This window comes from Astyanax mexicanus, chromosome 14, assembly GCF_023375975.1.
Source record: "Astyanax mexicanus isolate ESR-SI-001 chromosome 14, AstMex3_surface, whole genome shotgun sequence".
Classification (NCBI taxonomy): domain Eukaryota; kingdom Metazoa; phylum Chordata; class Actinopteri; order Characiformes; family Acestrorhamphidae; genus Astyanax; species Astyanax mexicanus.
In genome coordinates this window covers 46,523,237-46,535,383 of record NC_064421.1, presented here as the reverse complement: position 1 = coordinate 46,535,383, position 12,147 = coordinate 46,523,237, and the positions used below count along the sequence as shown (strand labels likewise).

Here is a 12,147-nt window from a genome sequence, read left to right as displayed (position 1 = left end):
CAGACGGCTTACAACATTACTCATTTCCAGCACTCTGAAATACCTACAAAATACCTACAGGGCTTACAAGTAGCAGCAGGGATTTAGGCCATAGAGCGTCGTCTGATTTCGCCATCTGACTGAATTCTAAAAGAAACAAAAAAAAAAGTAATATATATTTTTCTGTTTTCAATTATAATTAGTGGTGTGTAAAATAAATTTTGCCAAACTGGCTTTGAAATTGCAAAAAACAAAGTTAAAATTATATAAAACTTTATTACTTTTGGTTTTAGGAAAACCATGATGTTTAACAATCTATTTTTCTGCAGTCATTTTAGGCTAGTAATTTCCTCATTTCTAGAATATCATATTTTTCACACTATGCACCGGATTATAAGGCACATCTATTTTCTGTTCTGTTTTCCTACAAAACATTTTCTTTTAAAGTCAATCGAGTGCTAGATGTTAATCTACACAGATTTTCCTCCTTAAAACTGTTTAAAGCGCTTCCATTTATTTACAGTAAGCTTAGATTTCCTGATTTCCACTAAGGCTTGGTGCAGCAGCATTAGCATTAGCATAATAATGCTGCCCAACAGTGCTACACTGAGGAACCCTGAGGGTTCCAGGAAGCCAGGGTGATATTAGCTAGCGGTTCATCCCACATAGTTTGTTTTAACACTGTAAATGCACAGGCTACAGTTTGATATACTCACCTCTGAACTTAGTAGGGTTAGCGGCTAATGCTAATACTGCTCCAGCAGTGGTAGCCAGGGTTAGCAGCAGGCTGCAGTCTGATATACTCACCTCTGAATGGTAAAACAGGCAGCAGTTAGTGGCTAATGCCAATACTGTTCCAGTCTTGGTGCAGGAAAAACTTTACTGAAACTGTATTATGCTGTACTTCAGCTGTGTGGCTTTACTTCACTACTGTAGCCAATTCACACACTCACTCACACACTTTCTACTGATTACACCTTTAACACTTAATTCTAACAGTTAATTCTAAACAACATCATGGCTTAAATAAGGAACACAAAAACATCCACACCTAACTATTAATATCATAACATGTTAATGCCTTAAATAAATGTATTCTGAAAATGCATTAAGGTAAATCTCATTAAATAAATCAGTAGTGTTAGTAAGTAGTTATAAGAGAAATTTAGAAGGCCAGGTGAGACTGCTTCTTTTCTTTTCTTTCAATTGTGTGCTTATAGAGCAAAGTACACATACACAGGACCACACACACATACACACACAAACACTCACTGTTCAATTGGTGGTTTAAACAGGGGATATACTATAATTTGAGCTAATGGTAATGCTAATGCATGGTAGGGCCTCCTTTTTTTTGCATGATTCCTCAGACCATTCCACTGCAGATTTAGCTGTTTTTTGTTGGCTGACAGAAGTGTACTCCTAATTGGACTTTCTTTTAGCTGAAACCAGTCTGACCAGTCTCTGCAGAGTGTTGACCTTTCTTACCAACAAGCTTTCTGCAGAACTTCCACTCACTTTAAAAACTTTCTGGTACCAATAATTACATTACTAATGATTACAGATATCATATTTACTGTATTTCCCATGCTTTGTGGTGGATGGGAATGTTACCTAAAGTAGGGATAGACAATATGACAATATTTTTTTATTGAAGCATGATTAATCCTGATACAAAAGTGTATAATGGGTCTCATAATTGCTTACAGTGCGCTGATTAACTGCACATTTCATGACAGAGAACATAATTCATATATAAAATAATAATTTTATGTATATAAAAAAAATCAGCCACCTGTAACATGAAGCCTGTATCAACATGAATGTACAGCCTGCACTGCTGCAACGTGATAGGCGGGCAACATTTGCATATTGAGTATGTTAACACGTGTTTGCAGGTTAGTGGCTAATGCTAATGCTGCTGCACCCAGCCTTAGTGCTGGAGAAACTTCACTGAAAACTTACCCTTAGACAAAATATTGAAAATCTAAGCTTACTGTAAATAAACAAAAGTGCTTTACTCACCCAAAGTTACAGTTTTTAGGAGAGAAATCTGTGTAGATTAACATCCAGCACTCATTTGACTTTGAAAGAAAATTTCAAAGTCTTTTTTAAGAGTTACAGTTTTGTTTACTTTGGCACTTCTATTTATGCTATTTACCGCAGTTATTTTCTCATGACATTTAACGTGTCAGTCTATTTAACTTGAACAAATATTGGATATTATTATAAAGCCCATGTAAATGCAAGGTATGGGGAAGCATTACATAGAAGCGTTTGTTTGTGTTGTGTTTTGTGTTTAACAGTAAGGTGGGGCCCTGTGCATTAAATGCTTCTATTAAACTATTAAATAAATCTTACCCATACTGTATTATCACACGTTTGCAGCTCTACATTAAACACAGCTGTTTGCAGAGTTTGTTAAAGCAGGAAAACCTGGAACCTGGAAATTCGAGTGAATATTGATTTAATTTGTGTAGGAAAAACACGTCTGAGGCTTTGAAGACATTTGGAGCCATAAAATAACATAACATAAAAAATCATACTTGTCTTTTTTTAGAGCACCAAGCTGCCCTGCTCCAGCTGAAGAGAGAATGCAAAGAGGAGCTGGAAAAACTGCATGTAAGTTATTTTTTATTTTGATTCTGTAGTTCCCTCATGGTCCACAAGATGTCAATAGACACAGAGAAGTCAGCATGTATGTATGGTATTATAAGGAATCTTGTGTGTGTGTGTGTGTGTGTGTGTGTGTGTGTGTGTGTGTGTGTGTGTGTGTGTGTGTGTGTGTGTATGTAGCCCAAAAACTAGCATAATTAAATGTCTGGGGTATTGAATAGACTATATAGTACATTATACTACATATAATATACATTATTATACAGTACATATGGTTCAGTGTAGTAGTGTATACAGTACATACCTCTACAGGTAAGTATACCAAATTCAGTCCAGGTTATTGTGCATCTTCTTGAGATGAGTATTTGGTACTTATCACATCAGAAAAAGGCATTTTTTTGCACATTTCTTTAAAAATAGAGCACAATATGTTATGAATTTTAAGGAAATAGTCTCATGCATTCTTTTTCCAGACCCCTTTTTCTGTAATTCAGAGATTTCAGGATTTCTTTTAGAGGTCAGCTTCTTATTTTCACACATTCAAGCATCATCAAAGTCAAAATTGATGTATTTAATATTTTAAAACAGCTCACTTGAGCCAGTTCTCTAAAAAATAATGTTCTGTGTTAGTTTCCCCACTACTAAATAGTCAGAGCAGACGTGTGGATGGTTTACACTGTCAGTGTCAATATTACACTTTATAGCCCGATCTTCAAGTGTATAATTGCGATTAGTTAAAATAGTTCCATTGCTGCTCTGTTTGTAGCTGCTGTGCAGTTTGGCTTGTAAGCGCTGCATCGTTGCTAGGTTACCTGTATGTGGCGAAGTAATACATGGAGAGGTTCGGTTACAGTGCATTACCGGCTGATAACGTTACTTAAAGAACACCTCTCAGCCAGTCACACTGCAGGTTTGGAACTAACTGTGATAAAATAATATGAAAAACATTTTACTCATCTTAAAAATGCATGTATAATGTGTATAAAGGGCTGGCTGCAGTGCCCACTGACTGTAAACAGCACAGGCGGGTATGAGGGCAGAAGTGAGTGAAGAAGCCATATTGTGGTGATGATGGTTTCCAGATGGAGGTCTTCCTCTTGCCAGCTCCTCCTATGAAATTAGATCATGTTCTAAAAGCTGGTCACGTCCTGGGATCTCATGTGCGGTCAGAACTGTCCTTGTCCATCATGTGTATTCATTTCATTTATTTGTGTGTGGCTTTGAGTTAGGACTGGTTTGAACACCCTGTATACCCCGTTCTGATTGGTCTCCTGATAGAGAGGATCTAATGTTTATTCAGCAAAGCTGTGGCTGGCAGGACTGTGGCATGACTTTAAAGAGGCTCTTCCAGTGTGAAAAATGCAGTTTCACACACCTCTCTGGGGAGAGGATATATTTGATATGTTTTTTTTTGTTTGTTTCTCTCAGCGTCTCTCTCTCTTTCTCTCTCTCTCTCTCTCTCTCTCTCTCTTGTTCTGTTCTTTTAGCGATTCACTGATGTAATGGCAGTCAGATAAAACAGGGCTTTGCTCTCAAAGTTTCAAAGCTGTTTTTCCAGGCGCAGATTAAGCCAAGATTAGGCCAGATTAGTCTAGTCTTAAGCTTAATTACACTGTCAGTGTGCATCCCTCACTGAAAATCCTATGTAATATATGTGAAACATAGAGTCAGTCTTGAATTACAGGGACGGCTGCAGGGTAATTCACCACAGCATGATTTAGATAAAACTTTCTTTCTTTTTTTTCTTTTTTTTCTGCTTAAACTTAAAGCCCCCATAAAAGTATATCTTGATAGGTCAACACATTAACAACCCTGAGAGAAAGAAAGAGAGAGATAGAAAGAGAGAAAGATGAAAAGCAAGGTGAGGGGTTGAGGACCCTTGGTTGCTGCCACTGTGATCGGGAGACCGCTGTTTCGAATCCCGTTCATGCAGCTTGCCATCAGCTGCCGGAGCCCTGAGAGAGCACAACTGGCCTTGCTCTCTCTGGGTGGGTACAGTAGATGGCGCTCTTTCCCCTCATCGCTCCAAGGGGTGATGTAAATCAGCACAAGGCTGCATCCGTGAGCTGATGTATCAGAACAGAGTCGCTGCGCTTTTCTCCGAGTGTTAGCGCTGTGATGCTAATCGGCAATGCTACAGCATCAGCAGCAGTTCAAGAAGAAGTGGTGGTCAACTTTGCATGTATTGAAGAAGGCCAATGATTCGGGAGTCCTATTGAGTGGGTCGGGTAATTAGCCTTGTAAATTGGGGAGAAAATGGGATAAAAATGGATTGCACAGCTCAAAGGGTGCAAAAGGCAAACAAGTTAATTCTCTTAATTGAACATGGATGTGTTTTGGGCATGAAGTGAAATAGACCATCAGTGTGTCACTTTCCATTCCCTTTAAGAGCCAGGTGTGCTCTGACTTTGGAGCGTTTGTATGTTAACAACACAGTGCAATGAAGTGCAGTAAAGGTGCACCAGCAGGTAATTTAAGGGAAGAGTAATGTTATTTGATTTTGCATACTGATTATTGTTGATGTAAAAGCTGGACTCATATGTGGCACACCTGCTAAGCTAAACATATTTATAGATGGGTGACTGTTGACTGTTGTCAGGGTTTAAATCAGTCAGTGGCGCACCTGCCACCAAGTGTTTTCTGCCGCCAAGTGAGAAACACATCTCACTTCAAGACCACCACTCCTACCAGTGTAGATTTATTTCTAAACTCGGCTATTTTAACAGTATGGGCACAAGGCATGAAAAAAGACTGATGACTGGGTGAAAGATAGCAATGGGCACTGCGACGTGCCTTGCGAAGGGTGTTTTATAGGGCCCTTAGTGTTCTTTAGCTCTATGTCCTTCATGAACACAGCAACCAGTCCTTAGAATCAAACTATTCTTAAGTGTCCTAAAGTCTCTTAGATGATGGAAGAGAAGAAAAGAGTGGATAGAAAGGTTTTCTGGCATATTAAAAATAAGAGTGTGTGTGTTTATCTCCAATCACACCCTTCACCATACACTTTTCAGATACACATTTCTTCTAAATAGATTTAACATAATTGTAAGAGCACGTAAGTTCTCAACATGACTGGTCTAAACATACTTTTCGATATAGCTGCTGTTTTTCCACCCACTTCGGTGTTTGACTTCCAATTACACTAGTCTTCAATCTTCACTTGCATGAAGCGTTACAAACATACAAGCTGTTAAATGCGTAATGAGCCTCTTTAAACATGATTTAAATATGCAGACCATAATAAACGTCAAATCATGCGACATACATCATTTATAATATAATTTATTTCCGTCTCAGAAACATCTTGATATCTTTAGGAGCGTGATTAATGTCGCCTTATGCAGTGATATAATGTAATGTGTTGTTACTTGACTGTATTATAGTATCTTGTTTTGTCACACATGCACATCCAATTTAAAGCCAAACGGATGGGGGGATGTTTAGTGCTGACAGGGAGTGGTAAAGCATGAGAGTAGACAGCGCGCCTCGCTCGGTCCCGTTCAGACCGCATTATAACCAGAAACATGTGGAGGCTGCGTTGCAAAATGCGTTTCTTCTCTGTCTCACTTCTCAGTTGTGTTTGTAAGCACATATTCGAATTACATAATGTGAAGTTTGTCATGGCAGTTTCCTTTGCATTTCAACCAAAGCGAAAATGTCCCAACTTTTTTAAGACTTTTGGGCCAGAAAATACTTTATTTTAACATGCAAATCTGGATCCTGATGACGAGTAGTGTCATGTAGCAACTATCATATAGCAAATTTCATATAGAGCAGGAGTTCCCAACTTTTTGCATTTTACAGCCCACTTAATGTACCATAAAACATTCTGCATCCAATGCAAATACAGCACGACAGTCAGATTAGCCAAATTTTAGGCCATCAAATTGGCCCATTTTAGGTGAGGCGTCAATCTTTGTGTAGCTTGATTTAGGATGTGTCAGGCTGTCTTTGCTTTCGTAACAACGGGAAAAGTATGGCTTGCAATAAATAAACCTGTAACAAAAAGTAATATACAAAAAATTCCCTTTAACAGCTAGGTGTGCTTAGACTCGGTGCATTGCTATAATAAGGGCGCGTCAGAGAAAACTGACCTTGTATTTATTCTGCTTACTGTTGATATAAAGGTTTGCATAGCTGCATAAATAATTTAACAATGTATATACAGCTCTGAAAATGAATGATTACAAGCCATCAAACCAAGCTGAACTGCTTAGCAATTTTTGCACCAGGAGTAAAGCAGCATAAAGTTATCCAAAAGCAGTGTGTAAGACTGGTGGAGGAGAACATGATGCCAAGATGCATGAAAACTGTGATTAAAAACAAATGTTGTCTGTAGTTTATAGAGTAATTTTACTCAAACATAAACCTAAAAATAACTAAACTGATTCAGAAACTGAAGTGGTCTCCTAATTTTTCACACAATTCTAACAGAATTATCTTGTCATTTCCAACCCTGTGTGAATCCAGGCCGACTTCAACCTCCGGATCTTCCAGCTGCGGGGGGAGCATGCTGTGGCAGTGTCCCGTCTGGAGGGAACCATTGCTGAAATGCAGCGGGAGCGGGCGAGTGGCTCGTTGCGGGAGCGTGGAGAAATGCGGGAGGCCTGCGTCTCCACTGAAGATGACACGCCCCCTAAAACGTACCGGAACGTCTGCATCCAGACTGACCGCGAGACCTTCATCAAGACCCCACCGGACGGGGAGGCCCCCAAGCTAACCCCAAGCCCCAGCCTCAGCATGCCCAAAAAACTGGACCTGGACTCCATCACCATGACCTTAAATGTGAGCCCAGGAGCTCCACCACCTCCTCCACCTCCTCCTCCTCCTCCTCTGCCAGGCTCAGCAGCTCTGCCTCCGCCTCCACCACCACCACCACCTCCTCCGCCGCCGCTTCCTGGATTCACAGCCCCGCCCCCTCCACCTCCTTTACCTGGACTTGGATCTGGATCTGGACCTGGACCTGCACCACCTCCACCTCCACCCCTCCCTGGAGCTCCACCTCCTCCCCCACCCCCTCCACCTGGCATGCCCGGGGCCCCACCTCCACCACCACCCATGCCCGGATGTGGCCCTCCTCCTCCTCCACCTGCCTTCGGTGGATTTGGCATGAGCCAGGCAGCCAGTAAAGCCCCACGCAAGCCATCAATAGAGCCCACCTGCCCCATGAAGCCCCTCTACTGGACCAGGATTCAGATTCAGGACAACAAGTAAGCACTCTAGACTCTCGTTCACATATGTTTACCATTATATTTAACTAGGGCAGAACAATTCTATAAAAAAAACTGACATTAAAATATATATATATATTTTTTAAATACATTTTTTTCTGCGATTTCATTATAAAATGCATTGGCCTGTATAAGGGATACAATGGTCTTTCTCTCTGCAATACAATAAGCTAGTTATTTACACTCTGAAAACTTTAAGTGCTTTAGTTTAGCTGTGTAGTAAAACTAAGCGCCAACCTTAATTCGTTACGAAAAGCTCTTGAAATGAAATAAAATGCAATATTTTACTGTGAAACGATATCTGAACCCTTTCAGACCTTGAATTCATTATAATGGACGTCATGTTTTTTTTTTTTTTTTTTAATTGTTCTCTTCCACACTCTTTACTAAATACTATTTGAGAGCTAGATGTTGTCCATCAGAATAGACTAGGAACCAGGCAATGAACAAGTTAATAAATCAATAAAACAGTAGCTTGGCCCCGCCCACTGCAAAAAACACTGGATGGGATGGTTATTGAAAAAAATAATAAAATATTGAATATAAAATATTACACATAGGCTTCAAATGCAATAAAAAATATTTAATATTTTAGTTAATTGGATTGATTTGCTATATTATTACATTATTATTATATTATTATGTTATATATTATTATATGTTTCATCACTGGAAGAATATAATCCAGTGATCAAGTAAAATCTGGCAATATTTAACAGTTTAATTCACCATAGATGTGGCAGTTAAATCGAAGACAAAGTACATTATTTGTACTGAAAAGACCCACATGCTTACATTTTACCTTTACGGCACCATAGTTGATGATAAGAGTTTTATGCACAGGCACAGTGCACTGAAATGACAGTGACCGCCCCCCCTCCCTTCCCCTCCCCTCCCTACACGTACACACTCACACACTCACAGCACAGTGTGTATATGTAGCTGTCCACACCTAGAGCTGGTGGTTATGAGGGAAATGGAGCGTGAGCTGCTTGTGTTAAAGTGCCTGTGGTTTATACAGATGGAGAGGTTGGAGTGCCAGCCCAGGAGCTTTATGGCCCTGTATTACTGTAAGGGGGATTAGGAGAGGATGTACAGTGGTGCTTCACAGTCCTCTCTCACTACAGGGGCCTTAGAGGAAAATTAGTTTTTTTTTATTTTTTTGTTTATGTGAGCCGTCAGTGCTACAGTAAAAGTGTTAAACCAACAAAGAGGTTAGAGCTTAGGCCGGCGTGTCTTTTCAACAATCTGTAACACCCTGTGCTTTTATGTGAGGCCCTTAGGGTCTTTTAAGTTTAAGATTTTTTAAGATTTTTAACCACGTCATTTCATGCACTGGTTTGGTAGTATGGTCAATGAGTTCACAATACTGTTGTAGGCTGCAGTTCTCTGCAGAAGGTTGCTGCTGCTGATGTTAGGAGCAATTTTAAGGACGCAGCTGATGTATCCTTTGTGGCCTTATTTACGCGAAGTTAAAACAACGCCACAGAAAATGTGCAAAAGCGGCGTCAAAATGCTGTTTTCAGAGCAAAGATTGATTTAAAATGTTAGATTTTACATGATCAATGTATTTCCGTGGAGAAATTAAAAATCAGGTGAATTTTGCACTGCAATGTCATTAGGTGGCAAGCCTTTGAATCATGAAAAATAATGATTATAATCAATTAACCACTAATTTAATTTAATTTAATTTTGTCAATGTAAATCTAATGTTGAAAAAATAATAATAAAACTATTAAAACTGAAAAATATTTGTAGTTTGTCAGCAGGAGTCTCTCCTGCTGATAGTATGAGAAAGAGATGTTTAATAATTGTCAAATAAAATGTGTGAGAATATAGTTTTTTTTTTTTGTGGTTTTGGTTACAATTTATAAAAAAGATATCGAAAAAAAGGGTTTGATTAGGGTATCGGTACTGAACTCAAAGTATTGTGTCAGAAACGCTACTGATTTTTTTAAAACAATACCCTAGACTAGCCCTAGACATGAGAATTATAGATTTGATTTTATATCGGTATATTCTATATTCTATTCTATTACCAGTACTTGTGTAGTAGTAGTAGTAGTAGTAGTATTAGTAGTACAAAAGCTACAAAATGCTGAACAATGTGTGTGAGTTTGGCTCGTCTCCACCGACAAACACACTTTCACCTGTTTTACTGCAACTAGTATTTTGTGGAAATATGGGGACAGTAAGGTCCATTAGAGCTATTTAAACCACAAGGCTAAATGTCAGGCCAATCGTACGCATTTCGTCCATTTGTGCTCTTTCAGGGAGTCCAGCACTGTTGCAATACGAAGCTCCCAAATGCTTCAGATTACACTCACTTCTCTTTAATTGAATCACTGGCAACACAGCTGATTGCTGGGGTATTGTCTCCATGACCAACTGCTCGACCCGTTTGTTTTTCCTGAGAAAGCTCATTTCTCGCTTGTAAAATCCTCCACTGAATCCAACTCACCCTGCCAGAGGTCTGCTTAATGTCTGAGCTGCTCATTATGTTTGGTGAATTATGCTCAGATTATTACACTGACAAAAGCCCAAAGCTATGAGTTTTAGCTGACCCTACTCTCATCCAAACGTCAGTACAGACTCAGGGGAGTAGAGAGTTTTATGGTTGAGGTGAAATGACAATATTAAATTAAAACATTCAAATGTTCAGTGTAAATAAGAGATGGATAGATCGGTGCTTAAACATAATAAAAACATAATAAGGCACACTTAAATTCCTTAAATTTTCCCAAAAATTGACAGTGCGCTTATGTATGAATTTTACCAGTTCATACATACAGGTATTAAGTAACAATATAGCCACTCCCCTGAAGTACAGATATATACAGAAGTTTCAGTGAAGTTTCACCAGCATTAAGGCTGGAGCAGCATTAGCATTAGCTGCTAACTGCAGCGCTAGCTCTTTTACCGTGTTAAAACAAGGTACATGGGACAAACCAATTGCTAATATCACCCTGGCTTACTGGAGCACTCAGGGTTACTCAGTGTATTGCTGTCGGGCAGCATTTACTTGTGCTAAGCACTGCTGCTAACCACGGCTAGTGCTGCTGCTAACCACGCTGTTGAAAACTATAGAAATCTAAGCTTACTGTATGTTTATTTAGGCATTTCCCTGTTAGAAGGGAAACATGGCAACCCCCTTATTCCTTACTATTGTCTATTAAAATGCACCTTATGTATAAAAATAGACCTGAAAGTAGACATTTATTGATAGTGCGCCTTTTAATCTGGTGCACCTTATAGTATTGTAAAAAAAAATTAGCTATTTGTGTAGAATAACTTTAATATGACTTAATATAAAAGTTGACCATCATGCTCAAACCATTTAAACACTTCACTACTGAAGGAAATACAGAGCCAATGTCACAGCAGTCGGTGTGAGAGTATACAACACTGACATGCCAAAAGTCATGGGATAACAGCATGTAATTGACAGGACCATTTTAAGGTATTTGGAGATCCTGGGCCATATTATTTATCCAGTGTAAAAGATTACTTACATCTGTTTCGTTTTATTTATTTTCTTTTCTTTTCTTCTATCGCATTTCGTAAGTTATTTATCATTGTAGTTATCATTTATTATATCATTTATCATTAGATACCACCCACAGTGGACAGTGCAGTGCAGTAGATGGTAATGATCGTGACCGGTGGTGTCTGGCTGTTATAGTCCACGTGAAGAGACAAGCAACTCTGAAAACAAATTAACATTTAAATTCAATTCAGGAGACCTCACATGTTTATGCTCTGCAAGTCATTGCAGTACTCTTTTAGCTTCCACCAGACATGCCAAAAGTCATGGGACAACATTAATATGTAGCATGTCAGTGTATCCTATGCAGATCCAGTTCAGATCCAAGTCAATTTTTGTTTCCTTTCATATCCAGTCCTGCAGTTTTAGAAGTTAGAAGATAAAGTTGGATTTATGCATCCCCCTCTCTTTAATACGCCAGGGTCAATGCGTGTGTAAGCGCTTGGAACGAGCTGCTCGATCATCCGAGCTTATTTTCCAACTTTAGGAAGAAAGGAGTGGAAAAGCAAGGTAGCAAAGGGAGTCACAAGGCGCTGTTAGCCTCCCTCGCTCCTGACCAGACAGCCTGTTTGTATTGTCCATGTTACTCAGCAACAGGCGAAATCAAATACCTCTCATCCTTAATGACGCAGTAGTTTTGCAGGAGACAGTCGTTCGCCACAGACGAGAAGAGAAGAAGAGTGCTTCTGGAAGGACACTTGAATCTACTCTTTTTTTAAAGGCAAAAAACTGTCGAATTTCTCTGAAAAACACCTCAGACAAATTCTGCTTTTAATA

At 39.2% G+C, this 12,147-nt stretch overlaps 1 protein-coding gene across 1 annotated transcript in view; it reads left to right on the top strand.

Annotated features, from left to right (window-relative positions):
• Positions 1–12,147, top strand: part of LOC103030398 (formin-1) — a 104,417-nt gene that overhangs the window by 30,393 nt on the left and 61,877 nt on the right. Inside the window, exons 5-6 of the mRNA XM_022672594.2 lie at positions 2,540–2,601; positions 7,066–7,805. Of these exons, the coding sequence (XP_022528315.2) occupies positions 2,540–2,601; positions 7,066–7,805 (802 nt within the window). The remainder of the gene's footprint in view (positions 1–2,539; positions 2,602–7,065; positions 7,806–12,147) is intronic.